Raw genomic sequence first — 21382 nt, 5'->3', positions numbered from 1 at the left:
TCACATTTACCATTGTATTACCTAACCTTTTATATTTTTATTATTGCATTTAACACACGGACTTGAAAGTTCTCCTTGTAGTGATCATAGAAAAACTGAGTGCCCAAAGTATTCATATAGTCTCCTATATGATAGTCAAACAAGCCCCTGATCTGGTATGTGATGCACAAACCTCAAAGTAAACCAAAAAACTAATTTTCCTTTCTATGTTCAAAATCTAATCTGTACATCAAAGCACCAAGGAAGTTTTAGATGGCATTTCAGACAAGGTATGGTCAAGTGCTTATTGACAAGCTACATGCTTGCCCAAACAGACACAGCCTACAATTCTGCTCAGAAATCAGGAGCAGTGCAGCATTGTTGCAACTGATCCCATAGAGCTGAATATGACTAATTGGCTCACCAAGTATTGGAAAAATGTGGGGGGACTGGGAAAAAACTAAGTACAGAAAAAGTTGTAATTTAATGCTGCAGTACTTTTTGTTTCAGAGGGAGGCCATAGATCTACTTTGACAAGCCGCAGTGTGTCTTTGGATTATTGTGCAATCACTGCTAAATAATTATTGTGTAGATCTTTAAAGCAGCCATAATGAGCAAACATTCCCCATTATACATAATAAATATAGTATACATTGACATGTTTATTACACTTGCCACATTCAAATTTTTATTTGGTTGCTTTAGGAGCTTATGGAAAACATAACACACACAAAGCTCTTTTATTGCTATTTAACATATTTATATTAAAGCATATAAAGCACTAGCTAGCCTGAAAAAATGTGTACTATCCAGAGAAACCAATATTAACTAAATAGGTATATTTACATTGCTGAGAAATGATACTATTACAAAGAAAAGAAAATCTGTTTCTAAATTGCTGATCTCATTAGATGATGGTTTTATCAGACCTCTAAATGATATATATCATAACGTCGATGTTTTTTTTTTTTACCCACAGAGGCCTCTTCATTACAATTCATGATCGTGGGCATATCTCAACAGTAATAAAATCATGGCCTGAAAACAACATTAAGGTAATGTATGCTCAGATCTCTTTACACGTAAGTGGTTAGTTAAACATTATTACCTTGTGAATTTAAGCAATTATGGAACTGAGCAGGTCAAATAAGGACTCACACTGCAAATATGGAAATAAAAGTTTCTTGAATATACACCACTATATACGATATACTATAGGAAACAGATGCAGAAATGCACTTCCTTGTATAATTATTGATGTTTTTTTCTCTTGCATTATAAATAGTTTTTTTCGTATAGAGACATTTTCATATTATCACAATATTCTAAGACAGATTAGAACAGACAGACCAAGAACACAAGTCAATATAAAAAATGCATCCTGGAAGAGGGATGTTACTGAACGCACCAAAAGTTTTGTTTCTACAGTGTCCAATGATGGGAGCTACTACAAGGATTGTACTCGTTTTTTCACAAAAGCATTGCTGTAGTGCATCTTTCTAACCAAATATCTACTAATTAAATGTACAATGGAATCAAACTATAAAAAATATCAAGCTCTTGGTTGCAGAACAGAAAGGCTATATCTCTACTGCAATAAAACAAACTTACCTGCCAGTTTGTAATCTTCTGTAGAAGGTTTATGTGCATGCCTATAAAATGTGTTATCAAACCTCTTAATAATCCATAGAGCCTATTCACACTGACAGTTGTGAAATAATACTGTAATCACTTCACAACCACATGTTAACTCAACTGACTTCAACCTAATTTGTGCTTGTCCTTGACATTGAGGCAGTTGACAGACACAGACATTTGTTCAGACACTGTGTTACATAGACAACCATCTGCTAAATTTTGCAAGTAGCATCTGAAAATGCAGGATCTACTAAGAATGTCTGGAGAATCTATCTCCTAAGCATCCCACTTCTTTCAGTGATAAAGAGCATAAGAAAAGAGGTAATCACTGCAAAAATGTCAGCGTGAACAAACCTTTAGTGATTCTAATCAGTCCTACCAAACACCTTCTAGCTTGACCTTGCTAATTGACCTTGCATGACCTTGTTAGTTGTTTTATTCATTTAACATTTTTTGTTATTATTTATTTGTTTACCTTTCTTCTAGTGTTCAATTAAAATTATTTACAAAATATAAAGCTGTATTCATACTTAAATTTTTGAAACATTTACTTATTCTTAGTATTCATTGTGCATTGTATTTGCCTGTCATTTGCAACCCCTATTTAATGTACAGCGCTGTGTAATATGATGGCGCTGTACAGATCCTGTTTATTATTATTATTATTATTATTATTAATTATAATAATAATAATAAAAATAATAATAATAATTGTACCAAAAGTACCTTTTTAGTTTGATTATAAAAAGAACAAATATATGTGTATATGTGCAGTTTTTCTACAAAAACTATTTGTTTTAAAACTAACATTGGTAAAAGTGGACTACCTGTGGATTAAATAGAACATACAATATTGTTTTAGGACATTATAGCCCAAAGAAAGCTTTGTCTGTCACTCAATAATCATGTATGTGTTACTGTAAGCAGAGTCCTATAGCAGAAGTTTAAAAATGTCTCTGGCCCACAAGGCTAGAGCAAAAGTGGTTAGGACATTAAAGGGGAGTTTGTAATTTTATTGATGAGTTTACCGATGCATTTTTTAGTTTTAGCCTGTAATATATATATATATATATATATATATAGTTTTAGCCTGTAATATATATATATATATATATATATATATATATATATATATATATATATAAATATTATGTGTGTGTATATATACACATACATAAAAACTCCACATACATAAATTGCACCAGACAAAGGAGTATATTTAGGGTACTGCAACCATAAAAATACATTTACAAATCATATACATCTTAACAAATGTTATGAATGTTATGTTTCTTGAAATAGTGAGCACCAGTGCTTACTGGGGCATCCCAATATTAAGTTACATTTACATTATTAACAATGAGAAATATACAATCACAATCTTTTCTAACCCATCCTGCCTATACTGGGTTTGGAAGTGTCTGTGTTGATTGGGGAAAACCTAAATGTTGTCTAAGAGTTTTGGTTGTAAAAATATATTGTTACAATCTTTCAGCTAACGTTAAAACATTTTTTTTAGCAATCAGTTCATGATTTAATCTAGAAATAAAATAAAAAATAAAATAAAACCAACATTTTAAAAATATTCTCTGTGTTTGTAGGCTGTTGTAGTGACTGATGGAGAAAGAATCCTTGGCCTGGGGGATCTTGGAAGTTATGGCATGGGAATTCCTGTTGGCAAATTGGCACTTTATACAGCGTGTGGAGGAGTAAAGCCTCAGGAGTGTCTTCCTGTAATGTTGGATGTAGGAACTGACAATGAGGTAGGTTAATTAAAAATAGGAAAATGTGCATTAAATCACATTAAATCGATGTGAAATAAACCAAACTCCAACAGTTATTTTAAATGGTTTTCACATACAGATGCATTCTTAATAATCTCTGTTTAAATGTTGTTTTATTATTTTTAAATTTTTTTATAGAGAAAGAAAATCAAGTTAAACATATTGTATAGCCTTCAGTAATCCTTGTGAAAAACATCTTACTATATCATATGGCTGGAGCTATTCTGGTAAATGATGCGCACTGCCTTTATGTGCTGAATGGTGTTGTGCTAAATGGTGATGTAGGTAATATAATATTTACTTCTGTATAACAAGTGTGCCATTTGGTGCCATCCATTCAGAATGGTACCCCAGCACACATTGGAATTTTAGTTCAGGAAAACAACTTTCAGGATTACATAAGCAGAATAAAAAAATCAAATACAATGTGTATTATTGAGCAAACATACCTATTTATATTGTGCCAAGTCTGTACATGGTGACTCCTAAGTGAATTGAGGCCTAATTTGAATTGTGCTTCCTTGAAAGCCAAGGTAACTAGATCCTAAATAAGCTTCTGCCAGAAGAAGACGTTAAAAAAATAGATTGTAATGAATGCATGCAATTAATAGTTTCATAGTGCTACAAACATTGGGAACATTGCAAACATTCTTAAGAAAGTCACTTATACATGCATAATAAAGGTTATATCTATGTCTTAAACACAAATACTCAATAAATACTAATTGGTAATAATAAATAGATTCTACTCCTGGAGTAATGCCTTATGTTTTTTTCTTTTCTAAGAACCTAATAACTATCAACAGCAAAGACCTACAGGATTTAATATGTTTGGAGGGTGACCAATTCCTTGATGTCACATGTTTGACTATATATTCTTTAATTAGACTCCCATGTGTTGCAAAAAGAAATCAATACACCAGTTTGCTCATTTCCTAAAAGCTATAGTATGTTTTCGTACAGGTGCCAAAAGAAACAAAAAACCTTATGAATTTATTCCACTAAGTCAGTTAAGCCAGGTGCATCTGGAGTTTGTATTCTAGGACATAAGCAATAAAAATTACATTGTTCAAATGGCAAAATCAAAACTGTTTAGTACAAAAATGTATTCTTATTTATTATACCCTACATTTGTAATGTACTAGATAATAGTCATGTAATAAAGTGAATGCACTTGGTTTTTGCATTAAATGTGAAATAGACTGTTCCATTTGTAAACCAGGGGCTCCCATGACATGCTTGTCAATGTAAGGTGTAGCTCTTCTGAGTTCAGTTTTTTTTACATTTCACATGAATAAGTATTATTTGCAAGGCAATTTTCACCACATCCATTAGATTTAGTAAAATTTTCCCAGCATTAGTGAAGAAAATCTAGTCCTTGCAATCAGAGCATCAAGAACAAAGTGTTAGTAGTGTAGTGCAGCTGCAAAATTCTTTGTCATCCATTCTAACCTACTTAGTGTATCCAAAAGCAATCTTTCAGCTAAACAAAAAAAATGCACTAAAATGCTTCTTACCCAGATCAATGACTAGCACACTTTAGTGAATGTGTCTACCTGCTATGCCCTGGCTGGTGTAAAGAGTAATATGGCATACCCACTTTAAAAACAGGGCATGGCAGTAGACGGGCATGTGGATCAGGGGTACCACATCCTGGTCCTACTTGGGCAGCGGTAATACTTGCCCCAGAAGGGCACAAGAGCAGGGGAGTGATAAAAGACAAAAAAAAAATATCTGTCACTCACAGTATATGTTCAGTACACTCCCTACTCTCCCCTGAAGAAGCCATATTGCAAAACACAACAGGAAACAGAGACAACCATATGCTTAACTCTTATTTTGATAAATGATTGTAGGCTTTTGATATTGTATGCTGGTTTATTGCTTAGTTGAGCTCTATATAGCCTAAAATATTCAATACATTTATCTCTTAAACTACTGAAGTTGCCACAAAGAGCGGTTCTTTCCTCTCCTACTATTTTACATGTTACTCACGCATAATGCTTGGCAACCATGATCTCTATAAGATAGAAACAAATGTTTTTGGGCTCACACTCTTCCTTTAAATTAAAAATGCTTATAACTATAAAAGTTACAAAAGATTGTGCCAGTTTTCCTTGATCTATACAGACATGATATGGTGGTTGGAAAATTGGGACTCGACTGACCTATTTCTAAGTGGCAACAAGGAGAAAACACTATTGTCATTGAAAAGTTCGTCTCCCTTCCATCTGAACACAAAATAACAATTATACATGGTTGAACTCATATTGAGCAAACATACTAGGATTGTGTTCACTGTCTCATTTTAGATTGACATCTCTTTGTTGTCATTCCAGATAGTCTGAGCTCCTTGTGTTTGCCTAGTATTGCATATGCCTACAAAAACGCGAACAAACCACAACTTCTGTGGGTAATAAAGTAGGGGTTTTGTAATGGAAAAAAGCTTTGTGAAGACATCATGCATTGTATGCAAATAGCAGTATGCTGTATTCCCTGAAGTACAGATAGACAAAAATGTTTCTTTATAGCAGTCACTTTTCTCATCCTGGACAGAAAACAATGAATGTTAGCCAGGAAAACATAAGCATTAGTAACTCCTATTTTATGTCTTGAAATATTTACTGTCTGGGAGGACCATTAAAATAAATGACTTTCAGCATAAAAATAGAGATGGACACCAGATAATTAGCTTGCAAGAAGTATTTTATGTCTGCATATGACATTAAACCCCAAGCAGTAAGTCAGTTTGTTATACATATAGATGCAAAGAATAGTTGGCAGTATTTTATACCCAATGAGTGGTCAGATGCTGCAAGTTATAGTGCCCTCAGAGCCTATGGTTACTTGTAGGCAGATTCATGTAACAATATGTCTGTTGCTTTTTATACTTCTTAAAGGTTCTGACCACCCAAAACTGATGTTTTTGGAAGATTCTGGAATGATAAAGCACCTGACAGTTTCTTATATGTATTGAGAGTTTCAGTAGTGAGATCTCTCAACTTGAGTTTCTGGGTCTGCACACCTCCTAAGGATACTCTGAGGGGTTCTTACTTTGACCTTGGTCCCATGAAATAATTCAATACAAAGAAAAAAAAACAAAAAAAAGTCACAGATCACCATAGTTCACTATAGTAGACTTGCATTATTGGCACATATGAGTGTGGGAACATACCTGATCACACTTCATAGAATGCCATTCCTTTTAATAAATACATAAGTTATACACTGTAGCCTGAGTGTTTGTGTATGTGGACATTGCAGGAACATGATTAATTTTGTGAGGATACCGTGTGGTTGTTCACACCTCATTTTAGTAGATCATGCCCAAGGTCTTACATCTAATGTCTAAATGCAGTAGATTTACTGTTAATGCTACAAAAAAACAGAAAATCTATATTTTATATCAATAGACCATGTCACATTACACTTTTTTTCATAAGTTATTATCTGCCATGTGCTTGCTATATAAAAGTTTAAGATAGCCTTACACCTCTACCCACATAAATCTAAAATGTTGCAGTAAAGTTTTAAAAAACTGATAAAAAAAAGTTAGTATAGGCATGTGTTGCAGGTATTTGCTCACATCACATGGGGTTTTCATTCCTATGCAATTCAATGGAAAAGCAAAATCTGCTTCCAGTGCAGCTCAGAGAGATGACTGCAGGTCAAATGCAGCTTTTACCATATTTTAAATGATCTTAGAAGCAACTGATTCCATTTACATAAGCCCAAAGCCTGTTGATGCCCTCTGAACCTAGATGACAATGATGTTATGCTTCTTATGGAGAGATCCCAGTGAATGCTATATAGCCTGATATAGTGCAGTGGCTTTTAGTACATGTTTTGTTGATTTTAGGCTACTCTGCATTTTTTGGAATCTTGTTCAAAGCCTAGTGGTAGACATGATATGTGCTTTGCTGTTCTGCAAGAACTGATTTGGTAAATACTCAATTGTTCTTTAATTTATTATTTATTTTTTAATGATTATATTCCTAAATATTTTATATTATTTATTGATTTATTTTTTTACATTGTCCCTTTAAATTTATGTTTAGGCATGTGTGGAATTTTGTGTAATAAAGTTGCTTATATGCTATACATTAGTATTTAGTTAGTACTTAGCACTTAGCAAAAATTATTTTTCACTTAGCAAATTAGGTAAATACTCACTTTACAAAAAATATTTATTCATCTAATGTTTTCCTGCATGTGATACATGTACATTTGAAGTCAGCTAACTTCCTCTCATTTATTATGCCAAAAGAATTTTCATTATGCAGAGGGAATTTTGTAAACCACACCAAAAAGTCCAGTATTGCTGGTAAGAAATGAACTTGGCCACACATATTTCACAGTACCAACCCAGCAAGTATCAATGTGTTTATTATAAACCTTCAAGGCAGTACAAATAAAGAAAAAGACCATGGATTACATTTTTGTAGCTATGCATACAGTTCTTCACAGGTATACCGCACCTCCTGCTGTGTTTAGCATGCTGTTAATTTAGTTTCACCATGTGCCATGAAAAGCGCAAGTATTTACTTTTCTTTCATAAAGATGGACTATTGGCCCTGCAAATGCTAAATGTAATCAGCTGCGCACCTTTCCAAACCAATGAAATAGTGTAGACACTAATGTATTCATTCTTTTTAAAACAAATGACACCCTTGTTTTAAACATTTCCTTTAACTTCCAATTGCTTTTCTATTTCAAATATTTTGCAACTCAAAACATACACCTGCATGTAGAAATTGAAAATCATCAAAATTATTATAAAAAATTACATAAAAACTAGAGGTAAGTAATTTTTTTTTTGTAACAACATAGTGGCTAAAAGTATATACAGATTGGTTAAATGGTAACATTTTGGTTTTATAGGGTAAAATCATTGACAATTTTGTGACAAATTTTGGAGACTCCAGATTAATTCCAGAATTAATTTTTGTGCTGCGATTATTGGTCAGGGCAGCAGCCTTGTTCCGTTAGGTAGATCTTGAACTGTGATTTCTGTTCCTGATTGTGGTGCAGTACAATCATTGATAAAGAATTTGGGTATTACTCTACTATTACAACATCCATGAAGTCAACAATTGATTTTGTCTCTATTTTAGGCTACAAACATATTGAAATTCTCTTAATTATACTGACCCAGGTAGGACAATTTCTACAAACAGGACACCTAAAGTAGGCTTAGACTGTCACTGGACTTCTAGGGAATTCTTGAGCCATTGCTATCTACATGCATTTACCTGGGTATTACTAGCAGGCAAGCTGCCAGTGATAAAGTCAAATCACATCTCACTGATTTTCATTTCTTGAATATAGTGCTGCTGCTATGTAAAGTAGAGCAGGGAGTCCTTCCAGGGCTGATGCTGGGAATGGGAAGACTGCAAGGTGGTTGAATCTAATGATGAAATCTGTTCTCAATGCATGCTATTTCCTGGCTGCATGGGTTTCTCAGTGGTTGAGGTGGGTAGTACTGTAATTTATAAAATGCTTTTTAGCTGTTCTTTTTATTTGAAGTTCCATTAACATCTGTGACATCATGGTAGTTCACATTAGATAATATGTTGAAAACACACGTGTGCATGGGGTCCTGTACATTGCACTGCTATATAATGCACATCAATTCTGTGTGTTGCTCTGCATTTAAACCTATTTGACGTGTGCAATTTTTTACAATGTTGTTTTAATATAAATAGTAGCATGTATAACTGGCATGAATGAAAAGTTTTAACATTAGATTTTAGCAAATGGCTGGAGGACAGCCATGGGCATCATTTGATTAGGTCAAAAAAAGTAAAAAGTATCAGTGAACTGGTTTAGAGTTTTGCAGTATAAAGTGAGTATATTGTTGTATGATATTTTATTTTTTAATAATAAAAGGTTACACTATATGCCTTTTTATCTGCATTCTTTTACCAGAGTATTATTGTAAGAAATTGCCACACATATAGTGGAAACTGCAGAAAAATAAGTATGCACACAGAGGTATGTAGTACTATTGTCTATACTGAAGTGGAAGGGGAGAAATATGAAATTTTAGGCATAAGCATTGGTGGTTGCAGGTGTCAATATGGGAACTGAATATGTTTCTGTGGACATTTATAGGTGTGTTGTTAAGGTTTTAATTTTGTTTTTGTTAGACATAATGATGGCTGTGTCAATTATTATTATGATGTTGTTTCTGCGAACATGTTTCTACTTGGGATTATGTTGGTTCGGGTATAGTGGGCAATTTGGGTATTTGGGCCAGGCAAGAGAAGCAACATTTTCCACAATACATCTTTCAGGAATGCCCTTTTTTTTGCCTTCCTATTGCCACCATATTATAGCTTTACAATACCATCCTAAATACATAAAAATATTTTGAATTTTTTTTATCCCTATTGCCATACTTTTACATAACTGAATGCAAGTAGAAACATTGTGCTGCATACTATAAACATATATACAATCAATTACAGACAACTTTAGTACATAAGACAATGGTTTATTTTTTATTTCTGTTCAACCTAAGTCTAGTTAGGAGCAAAAAAAAAGCAAACTACTATATATTATTATCCCTCCCCCACCTGCAAGGGTAAACCCCTAATTTTGGTGGTAAGATATAAAGTGAAATACTTGAATTGTTCCTTGCCCCTTCCGGCTTCCTACAGGCTCACATACCTGCTCCTCTTCACCAGTAATCAGCTCACTGCATCTCCAATGTCATTAGGTACATTCTAGGACCAGTGGCCCTGTAATTTAATAATAATAATAATAATAAACAGGATTTATATAGCTCCAACATATTACACAGCGCTGTACATTAAATAGGGATTGCAAATGACAGACTAATACAGACAGTGATACAGGAGGAGAGGACCCTGCCCCGAAGAGCTTACAATCTAGTAGAATTTACATGAGTAAAGTTGTGTTCTTCTGGGACAAGTTACAAAGTTGGGATTATTATCCCTTATCCATTACACTAACTAACAATTAACTGTAGCAGTGCTGGAAAGAGAAACTATATAGTGATTTTTAATTGCTGTTTGGAGATCAGATTCATCAGCTTGCATAGAAGAATTATTCAACTGATCTCATTCTTAAGCATCAAAAAAGGAAAAAATGATGGGAGACATGCTAAACAACAGGTAAAAGAGGATTCCCCGATAGGAAGTGACTTCCATTAATTAGAATTGAATTAGGTATTTTAGGGTGCTTTGAGCACTGGGTGATATTCTCACTTCTACTTTAGGACCTGCAAGAACAGATTTAATAAGAAACAGAAACAATGAATAGAGTGCCGCACTCTAACTGAGATTCCAAATAAACATTTATTTCCCATCAAAGCAGACCATTAAACACATTAAATATGTAGCCTGATTGAATATTGCTTTAAAATCTTCAGGAAAGTAAAGCCTTGTTTCTTAGTGCTTAGGAAATCGAATTCTCTTCTGGCTAGACTTTATAGGCTGAGATGAAGCAATGACTGTGTATTGAAAATACTATTATTTTGTAGAATCCTGGTAGGAAACCAAAACACCCAGAGAAAAACATAAAAAAATACACACAAAGTCCTTGAAGATTGTTCCTGGTAGAAAGGAAAACCTAGTATCCATCAAAAAAGGCCACAGAGCTAACCCTACCTAAAGCCCCAAACATTGCCTGTGTTATTTTGGAATTTAAATTGTGGCAAAGTCATTGACAAACATTCCATGTGAATAATGTGGTCTGTAGAAACATATCACAGAAAACTATTTTCTCCAAGAAATCATTTTATTTAAAAAGCACTATCTCAAGCTATATTAGGTCATTCACCACACATTCTGACCTATTTTTTCTTCTCATGTTTTTTTGCAGTGATGTACGCCTTTGGTAATAAATAAAATTTCATGTGAAAGCAGAAAATCAAGCCAGAAGCATGACTCACCATAACTGGGGAATAAATCAAAGAAACTGTTTCCTTAACTTCTTTATTTATACATTTTGTTAAATATATACTGCTGAAATCTGACTGGTTTCTCACTGACTGTGTGCATGTTTTCTAAATGTTGCAAACAACTTTATTGCTATAGAAATGACTGAGATTTATCTATACTGGCATAAATATGTTATTGCACTGGGAGACGCTTGATTACTTTTAGGAATAAAAAAACATTTTGACCCGACAAAGATGAAGAAAAAAGAATAAAGGTGTGATTGATAAGTACAAAGAAGACAGATAAGCACTTACATTTTTACTTGATGAGTATGAATGAGTGATCAGACACAAGCATGGTATTGTATTTCTATTGTGCTGTGTACATAGACAGTACCCTGAATGTCCTTGGACCATCAACTAAAGGGAATTAACTTTCAAATCTTTTAGCAAGGATGAAAGTATATTACAAAATGTTTTATGTAGCATTTTGTTTATAAGTTTGCAAGATATGTAGACAATTTATCCATAAAGCCTAAGGTTGAGTTTGAATTTGTAAAACTTTGTAACCAGAGAAAAAAAAGTTTCCCATTCAAAATTTAAAAAGGTCTGCCACTTATAGTGAAAAAAAAGGAAAAGGAGCCACTAATTACTTTGACCGAAGAAGCAGAAGAAGTTCAAACAGAAGGAAATTTTTTGGCTAATGTTTCCAGTAAAAACCATATTTTTAAGTTTGTAACAATAAATAGGCGTCCATAAGCTTGTTTCCAACAAAAACCCTGTTGCACTTTGCAGTACGTCTCTCGGAGGGACTTACCATCTAATATCTCTACCTTAGTCATTTGTCATTAACACAGTCTAAAGCCTATTGTGAGGCGAAGCAAGTTAACTTAACTGCATGTTTTTGGGATGTAGGAGTAAACCAATGCAAACATGTGGAGAACAAACAATTCCTTGAAGATAGTGACCTGGCTGAGATCTAGAACTGTAAAAGTAAAAGTGCTAGCCGCTGAGCTAACCCTGGATCTTAAACTGGGATTATGGAACTGAGCAGTTAGGCTTTAAAATAAACACAAGCTACTAAGTTCTAACCAGACATTTGTTAAACTTGACATGAAAACATTTTACCTGGTAAGTGGTTGGTTACCGCTTCGCTATATACAGTTCATCATGTAAAGCTACTGTGCTTAGAATATACCTTAAAAGCAATGGGAAATTATTAAAAGTGCAGTCCTTTTTAGAATCCTCAGTATATTAGATTTGCTAACATAGTAATGAGACATCTTTTAAATTATTGGTGCTTTAATATTTTGTTCTTCTTGTTTGCATTTTTTGTCATTTGTCATTTTTTATTGAAATTTGAATGTAAGCAATAGTCTAATAATCCTTGTTAGTATGGCATAAAAAGGACAAGTTTGGATGAATGGAATGTACCAGAGTACGTCTGATCAACAATCAGGCAGTCTTTAAAGTGCAAGGAAAAGTAGCAGATATTTGGAAATGGATCAGATAGATTACAATTTATAAGAAGCCAGGAAACACACCCTCCTTTAGACTGGAAAGTTGGAAGCCAGCATGATTTTTGTTGAACTGACAAATTGACATCTGTGATTTGATCCTGTGACATACATTGTTCACAAATAGTTGATCCAAAATAAAGAAAAGTATTACATAATTGCAGTAGGTTTTTAGTTTTTTCTTTAACATCATTCCTAACAGCTGAGAATAACCAGGAAAACTTTTCTTCAGAAGGAAGTAGACTTTATTAGCCACATTCTCATGGAGCACTGCCGCAGGGCATGCCATACTATGCATCATTCAGAATACAGATGGCCAGATTTTATACATAATCTGTAATTATGTAATAATATGCACAGCATCAGTTATGTTCTGGCATTTCTTTCCATGGGAACATTGCTTCCAATATATAAACATGGCATTTTAACAGTGATGACTTTGCAAACAAGAAAAGACTATGAGCCACAAAGCTATTTGGATAATTCACCAGAATAAAATAAGTAATTTTGGTATTCTAAGTAAACAGATGCCATACTTTTTCATGAGCATAAACACCAACAATCATGGCTTCTATATTATTAAGGGGCCAACTATTCAAGTACTATAACCCTTATTGTGTTATTTATTTAACAGGAGTTACTAAAAGACCCTTTGTATATTGGACTAAGACACAAAAGAGTAAGAGGAAAACCTTATGATGACCTTTTGGAAGAATTCATGAAAGCTGTGACTGACAGGTAAACAGATTTATTGATAATTGATTACACTATCCAAAGGCATATTCCCACTATCATGTATGTTTGTGAATTAGTAACCGCATTTGTAACTGTGATGAAAACACAGTTTCACAGTTTTTTCATTTAATTGAATTCAAGGCATTCATTTTTTACCATTTTATTGTCCAGCCCCAGTTACTTACTGAATGTTAAGGATTAAACTTTTGTATATCATTTTTTAACTGATCAACTGGAGGTACAACCAAATCAAGCTTAGATGAAAAAATAAATTATTCATTATTACAAAAATTGATACAAAAATGAATTTATGTCCATTACTTTCTTATAGTGACAGGGATAGGGGACGTAACTGTTTTCAAGGTAGAGCACGGAGTAGGGCTTTTCCTCTCATCTTTATAAGTAAAACAAATCAATTGTTATCATATGAACTACCAAGTGATCCAAATGAACACTAAACTGAATGAAAAATTAAAACAGCACGTACACTTTTAAAAACAGTATGTTTAACTAAAATGTGGACTTCCAGAATATAAATAACACAGACCTGATGTTTGAAAACAATCTTAGTTTAAACTGTTAAAACTACAAAAAAAATGATCCTTGCCACTCCAGTGGAGAGACATTTCAGAATTTCCTTTCTTTTTGAGTGTCAGCTAAAAAATATACACTATGGCTCAGTCTGCTGCTGAATGCTTGTACCCTGTACAGTTTTTTCATTTTTATTTAAATTATAGGTTGGAGTACTGAATGCATTTACTGTATATCATGTCTCATGATTTACAATTCCATGATGTAAGAAAAAGGTAGACTCTTGGACCAAAATTGCAAAATTTCCTTTTAACCTGGCACTTTCAGAAACTACAAATACAATCCTTACTATAAAATGTTTTTAAAACAAGTGTATGCACATGTTACATAACAAAACATACACAAGTAATGATACAGTAATGATACAACAGTAAGAGTAAGAGCCCTTCCCATACAAGTTTACAGTCTATAATTAACTTGACCTGTCTTTTCATGTGCCCTTTTTTTCTCTGCTAGTAATTATGTTCTACATTGTATCACTTTGTGTAAACAACAAAGTAGAATGGAACAGTACATGCTCCTACCGGTATGTGGAGTTTTCAGATATGGACATAACAGAGATGTGTACAATTGGATGTATAAGATCGGAGTGGTGATGAGGTTCAGAATGTGGCATTATTCATTTAAGGGCATTATTCATTTCATATTTAGAGGGTGAAGCTCCGCTCTTTTGCTACACAACACTGTGCAAACACAGACTCACCTTAGAGACAATAAATATATGAGGATAATTGTAAAAAAAACAATTAGATTGAAAGTTCCGTAAAAATGGTTTTCCCTATCTATAACCTGCTGTACACTTGTTTTATCATTTTTTTTGACCTTTCGCAAATGAGGGTTTAACAATTAAGGAAGGTGGTATTTTCAGGTTGCAGCACACTTAACAAAATAAGAAACAACTGACGTGTGTCTAAGTGGTTTCTGCTGAAAGGTAATACCCGTATTATAACTCACCATCTGTCTAACATGTTATTATAAAATATAAAAAAAAGGACAAGAAAATAAAAAATGTTACTCCATTGACAGAGAGCTCCTTTGTTTGCCTTCATATCTCTAAATGGGAAAGAATGTGCTGGCGTTCTGTTATTTTAGTCTTCTAATAACTTTTCTATAAGCTAAATTTGGACTTTTAGTTACAAAGGAGGAGACACATTCTTTGGTTCAGAATATGAGAAGAAACTATTTGTATGAGCTTTAAGCCATACTGAGAAGTCTGGGACTGTGCAAAGGCTCTATTTACAGCAAATGGAAATGAAGCCAGGATCAAGATTCATGTTGATGTGGCAACATAAGTGCTGAATTTTATGGAAGCTATTTTGTTTTTAACCCTACCATCACATCTCAATGAAAAGAATAATATATACATTCCATGTTATTTTTTTATGTTAACTCAAATTCTTTTGTGACTTTAAGTTTAAACAGATTATTTTTCTTACAGGAGTGTAGTCATAAAAAAAAAGAAAAGGGGGCATGGTACGTGCCCACCCCACTACACCCCTGCCTATGTGTCACTCAAATGGGAAGAAACTTCCACTAGAGTGACGTCATGAAACCAGAACCTGCCCACTCTCCCATAGTGTTCAGAGAGACAATCCGCCCACCGCCCTGAGACTACAATTCCATACGGGAGACATGGTCCGCAGCCCTGGCAGGTGCGCCCCCCCAGAGCCGCGGACCACCAAAGAATCCTTTATAAAAAAAAGAATGGGCATACGTGCCCATTCCCGGAAAAAGTGAGGGCACTGCGTTCCCACGCGTGCCCACCCCTGTTTTCATACCTCAAATTCTCCTGTGCGGTTCTACTAACATCTGTTCACATGTTGTTATTATGATTGCAGGCATGAAATTGTTCAAGTCTTTTAGATACAAAGCTGTAAAGTTAAGGAGTGCATTTGATATTGATTTACTATAATGCTTTATTATCAGTCTTGCTGGGAAAGGTTAACAGTCAGAAAAGCCAAGGAACTTGATCATGTGGTCTGAGTTCAGAATAACCAGTGTTTCCCATTTTGCAGAGCTAGCCTGACCAAATGCTTATACATTTGGCAAATCAGTGTATCCACCGAAGAAAGAGTGTCAACATTACTTTAAGTATAAATAAAGGTCTAATGTAAGTTACTTTTGCTGCTAATGGAAATAAGCAGATAGATTTCTAGTACACAAAATGTAAAAAAAACTGACTCATTAGGCTTGTATAAAATAAATAGAGGTAGTAGAGTTGCAGCGGAGTAACTGCTCGTAGCACCTAATATGTCCACAAAATGAAAAATAAAATCTAATTGTTTGCAATTTGTGCTCATTTTTTCTGTTCTCTAGTTTTAAAGAATTATCCCTGTTTGTCAGCCACCTTTCAACATACTGGGGCTGATTTATTAAAGCTCTTTAAGGCTGGAGAAGATACACTTTCATCGGAGAAGCTGAATGATCCAGCAAACCTGGAATGGATTTCTTTAAAGTCATTTGCTAATTGTTAGAAAATGTTTTCAGTCCTGGACCAGATTAATTCCAGGTTTGCTGGATCACCCAGCTTCACCGATGAAAGTGTATTGTTTCCAGTCTTGGGGCGCTTGTATAAATCAGGCCCACTGGATGGAGTAAGAACCTTTGCCATATTATTTTTATTATTGTCTATCCCCAAGTGACACTTAAAGTAGTCACAATTACTGAGATATGAATAAAATACCCCAAGGGAGATACTTGTTCCAACAAAGTGGCAATTGTCTACCAGGGCATATCTCCCCACCATAGAGAGCTTTCCTTACATTTCTTAAAAGTAAAGGGAAATCCATCCAATGGGACACAGATGACAATCGAAAAACTCATAGGGGGTTTAAGCAATTCTTACTCTATTTAAACTAAAAAAACCTATGGCTGTTGAAATCCTTTTTTGGTAAATAGGACCATGGCACAAATAGGAATATATACAGTGCTTAAAAGGTTTAACATTTCATCTGTAATAAGCTCCTCAATTTTATTTGTCAAATTAGAGTATTTTATGTGGGTAACTGTTGTATAGTGCAAGTATAAAATGATAATTTGATAATGACACGCATCAATTGGTTTTGCTTAGTTCAGCTCAACCCTACCTGTTTTGGCAGACTGCACTGGAGGACTCTAAAGTTACAGTTTAATGTGCACCATATGAGCTGACAAACCACGTGATTTGTATATGGAATGAGATCATGCCTGGAAAAGACATATCAGTATAAGCGAGGAATCCAGGAAATATAGTTAGAACTGTTACATTAAATATATTTAATTCTCCAGGTAATAAACTGTAAACCTAAACCATTACACCTTAATTTTAAAACTGCAGATGCTAAAACTGATACCAATGTAAAGAAGAGAAAGAGAACCTTGATATTATAGCAATCACTATTTGATTTTGATGCATTTTTTTTGCTGAATGTATAAATCGATATATTTCCCCTTAATTTTATTTATTCATTTTATTTACTATACCTTCCTGCAATGAAACCTTGAATCCAGTGATTCTAAGCATTAACTAGTCTCCTATTCAGCCACTAAATGGTGCTTTCAATATAGCAAGTATAAACACTTTATTGCATATATAGCATTTTTGCGTGAATCTCTGTAAATTAATTTTGACTTGTAACGCTGGCCATACATTTGGCAAATTTATTACAATTTTGGAACACATCCTTAGACACTACAAATGGATACTGAACTGTAAAGATGTCAGTAGTTACCATCTTTTGGCAGGCCCCCTACTTCAATGCTTGAAGACTGCTCCTTTCATCCCTATGTGGACAGCCATACTACCATGTCACGGAGGGCCAATACTGGCATCAATTCTCACAGTTGTTACATGTAGTATTCAGATTTTTTCAAGTTTATTGCACTTGGCCTCAAGCCTTGGTTTGTTTTTATCTCAGTTTTATCTCAGTTTTCCACATAACTACTGAAATACTTTACACAGAAGCCTTTGTTGGCACTCCTAAAACTGGCAGCCATGCATTGCCAATTACACTAGGTGGTGGCTGGGAAGTGCAGTTTACTATGCAAAGTGACAAAAGCAGACATTTATTATCAAAGCTAAAAAACTGTTTATTAAAACAAAACTTGTTCAAAACTTCATGGTAAAACATTTTAAACAGAGATATTTGTCCTCTTTACCCTTGTGCATGCTTGACACAAGGAGAGCAGTTAAAAGAGAATGTTAAACAAAAGCTAGTTTTAAGGCTACCTCTACACTCCAAACATTTTGTTACCACTGTTAAGATACTGTAATAAAAGTACAAACCATTGAAAATACAGTCTACATAAAAATGAAAATCTACATTTATCTTTAAAAAGGGTGTCTATCCAGCTAGCAAAAACAACCTGTTTTACATATTTTATTTATGGCAGTAAAATACGACCACAGGCTTGGCACCAATAATAATATATAATGTAATGGGGAGCTTTATGTCTTTATGGCTCACTGTTTTCTTCTATTTCCAGATACTTTTCAATAAAATGTTATAAGCCACATGTTGAATGCTCATATGCTGCTAATTCTGTATAAATGATGACTTAAATCATATTTAGCTGTCTTCTAGTAAAGTATACCACTGTACATTCCAGTCAACATAATAATTTAGGGTTAATCAAATCCACAAAATACCTTAATCCTATCCCGTTTAATCACTGTATTTCTTGTAGATGGATTAGCATATAATGCATTTTCACCTACTTTGCAACTGAAAGTCTGTTTGCTGCATATGGTTTCTGCAGGATTGTGGCATAAATAAATTCATAGCCAAATCTAAAAGTTACGCAGCATAGAGGCTTTTTTTTAAACAGCATAGATAATTGTGGGGTGCAAAACTCAAGTAGATTTGGGAATGTTTAGAGCAGACTTTCTCAGCCCTTTTACCCCAGAGGAGCCTTCAAAATGTTTAGGTGTTGTGGAACCTATACTAAAACCCATCCATCAAGGGTCAGTGGAAAAAACACTCTGTTTCATTAGTGCTCAGAATACCACCTGTACAGTCAGCTAAAATATATTTGATATCCTATAGCTGGTTCGACCAAGTGGCGTTGGCCCCAGAACTCTGTAGACACCATATAATAGGAGGTAAATCCTCCACAGTTCCATTACCTCTAAAGGATCCCTAGGTTTGCAGAGAACCCCGGCATGGATTGGCTGGTCTAAAGTGCTTGGTTTTTAGATGACACTACATTCTGTTAATGTATGTATTTAACCTACAACTGTGAGTGCCACCAGATCCTTACAGATACTGCTTGCATTGCACTTAACAGACCATTAGTGGGATTTAGCTCTTTAAAATAGTTTACAGAATCTTTGGAGGACCTCTAATCTTTGGATTACTTTAACAAAAGCATTAGCTGTATAAAAACATTTGTCATACATCTACAGTACACATGGCTAATGAATATGGTTGTCACTCAGCTAAGCATTATATTTCATACCTATTAGACCCTGGCAACATGTGCTATTCATGCGCTCCAAGGCCCTGATTTATTAAAGCTCTTCAAGGCTGGAGAGAATACACTTTCATCAGTGAAGCTAGGTGATCAAGCAAACCTGGAATGGAGTTCTTCAATGTCATTTGCTATTTGCTAGCAAATGCTTTGAATCCTGGACCAAATCCATCCCAGGTTTGTTGGATCACCCAGCTTCACTGGTGAAAGTGTATTCTCTCCAGGCTTGGAGAGCTTTAATAAATCAGGGCCCAAGTATCACCTATCATTATCACCTTGGATTTCGTTAACCTTTCGCCACATTATCTGCTGTCAAACCCTTACATTACAGTCATGCACACATGGTAAGGGATCATGCATCCCCAAATTTCCATAATCCATTTATTTATATGTAAATATATATATATATATATATATATATATATATATACTTTTGCATTAAAAACATTGGTTCAGCATCAGTATACTGCATTAGCAGAAGTACCGTCACTCCAATGATTACAATAATTCTGAGCAAAAGCCAAAAAAAAGAAACAGTTCCATTGAGAGTAACCAATACAAAACTTCTTATAAAGCATGATCCAAATTGCTTTGAAAAGGAAAAAAATTATAATTATTGTAATAATAAAATGGTTTAATTATTATTTATGAATACTATTTTTTATTTATTTTGTACAATAACATATATTTTCATTTTCAATAACAATAAAAAGTTGCTATTGCCAAAAAAAAGTTGAGGATTTTAATTTAAACAGGGACTGTTTCTTTATGGTTTTAAAGTGCAGTTATGGTAAAGCCCAATCAATTAAATCCAAATTTTATTATTTTTCAATTTTAGACATTACACTTACATACAATGATGTTAGAGCATGCTTAGGCATCTCCAGTGGTGTACCACTCCATGCTTGGAATCTCATACTGAAGATCTTTAACTATATCCTTACTCAAAAGAACTTTTTTTTACTTCATGGAGCTAGTTCCCACATTTTTTTTATTGCTGAGTACATTTTCTGATATTTAAATGTCCTTTTGGCTTTTCATGCAGTGATCCTAGCGAGGTCTAGATACAACAAGGTTGTTTTGTGTTATTGAATATGGTTTACTATATACTGAAAGGTTCCTCTTCCCTTTACTTAGAGAGGAACTATTCCTAAAACAAAAATATCCACTTTGCAGGGCAGTCCGATCCATCCAGGGGTGTCTTCCATTGGGTCCCGCCTTGTCCCAGCATCCGTCACTGAGCCAGGTGGCGCCATCTTCGCCTCTTCTTCCTGGTTCTTCTTCCTACTTCACTCGACCCAGGCGCCAGTTTGGGTGACGTAAATTGGAAAAAAAAACTTGCCGATCTCCCTGCGCATGTGTGATATCAGCAAAGTTTTCTTTTTTCTCGAAAAGGCTCCTTCTGCGCATGCCTGAGAGCACCTAAGAGGGAGGGTTTGCACTCCCATTCATTTAGGGGGCGTTGCTGCATCCTTTTTTTTAAAAGAACTAAACAAACATAATTTTTACTTTACATAAAAAGGTTGTCTACCATTTTATGTAAAGTGAAATTTCTGAGTTTAGGCAGGCTTTAATATGTGTTTTTTACACTTGATTTTATAGAATATATATTGGAATATTCTTTCCATGGGGAAACCTCATTAAATATTGAGGAATTTGCCACATCAGTACGTTTTGATATGTTGATGCATAGGTATTTTCCTTTTATATTGCTTGTCTTACAAAAATATTAGTATTGTTAAGTATTGTTGATATTACATATTATCCTCTCTTCCTTATAAATC

The 21382-nt window shown here is 34.2% G+C and overlaps 1 protein-coding gene across 1 annotated transcript in view; it reads left to right on the top strand.

Moving 5' to 3' along the window:
• The window catches only part of ME1 (malic enzyme 1), a 133240-nt gene that overhangs the window by 53201 nt on the left and 58657 nt on the right, over positions 1-21382 (top strand). Inside the window, exons 4-6 of the mRNA XM_072408583.1 lie at positions 959-1034; positions 3219-3380; positions 13459-13562. Of these exons, the coding sequence (XP_072264684.1) occupies positions 959-1034; positions 3219-3380; positions 13459-13562 (342 nt within the window). The remainder of the gene's footprint in view (positions 1-958; positions 1035-3218; positions 3381-13458; positions 13563-21382) is intronic.

This window comes from Pyxicephalus adspersus, chromosome 4, assembly GCF_032062135.1.
Source record: "Pyxicephalus adspersus chromosome 4, UCB_Pads_2.0, whole genome shotgun sequence".
Lineage (NCBI taxonomy): Eukaryota > Metazoa > Chordata > Amphibia > Anura > Pyxicephalidae > Pyxicephalus > Pyxicephalus adspersus.
This window is presented reverse-complemented; position numbering and strand designations above follow the sequence as displayed.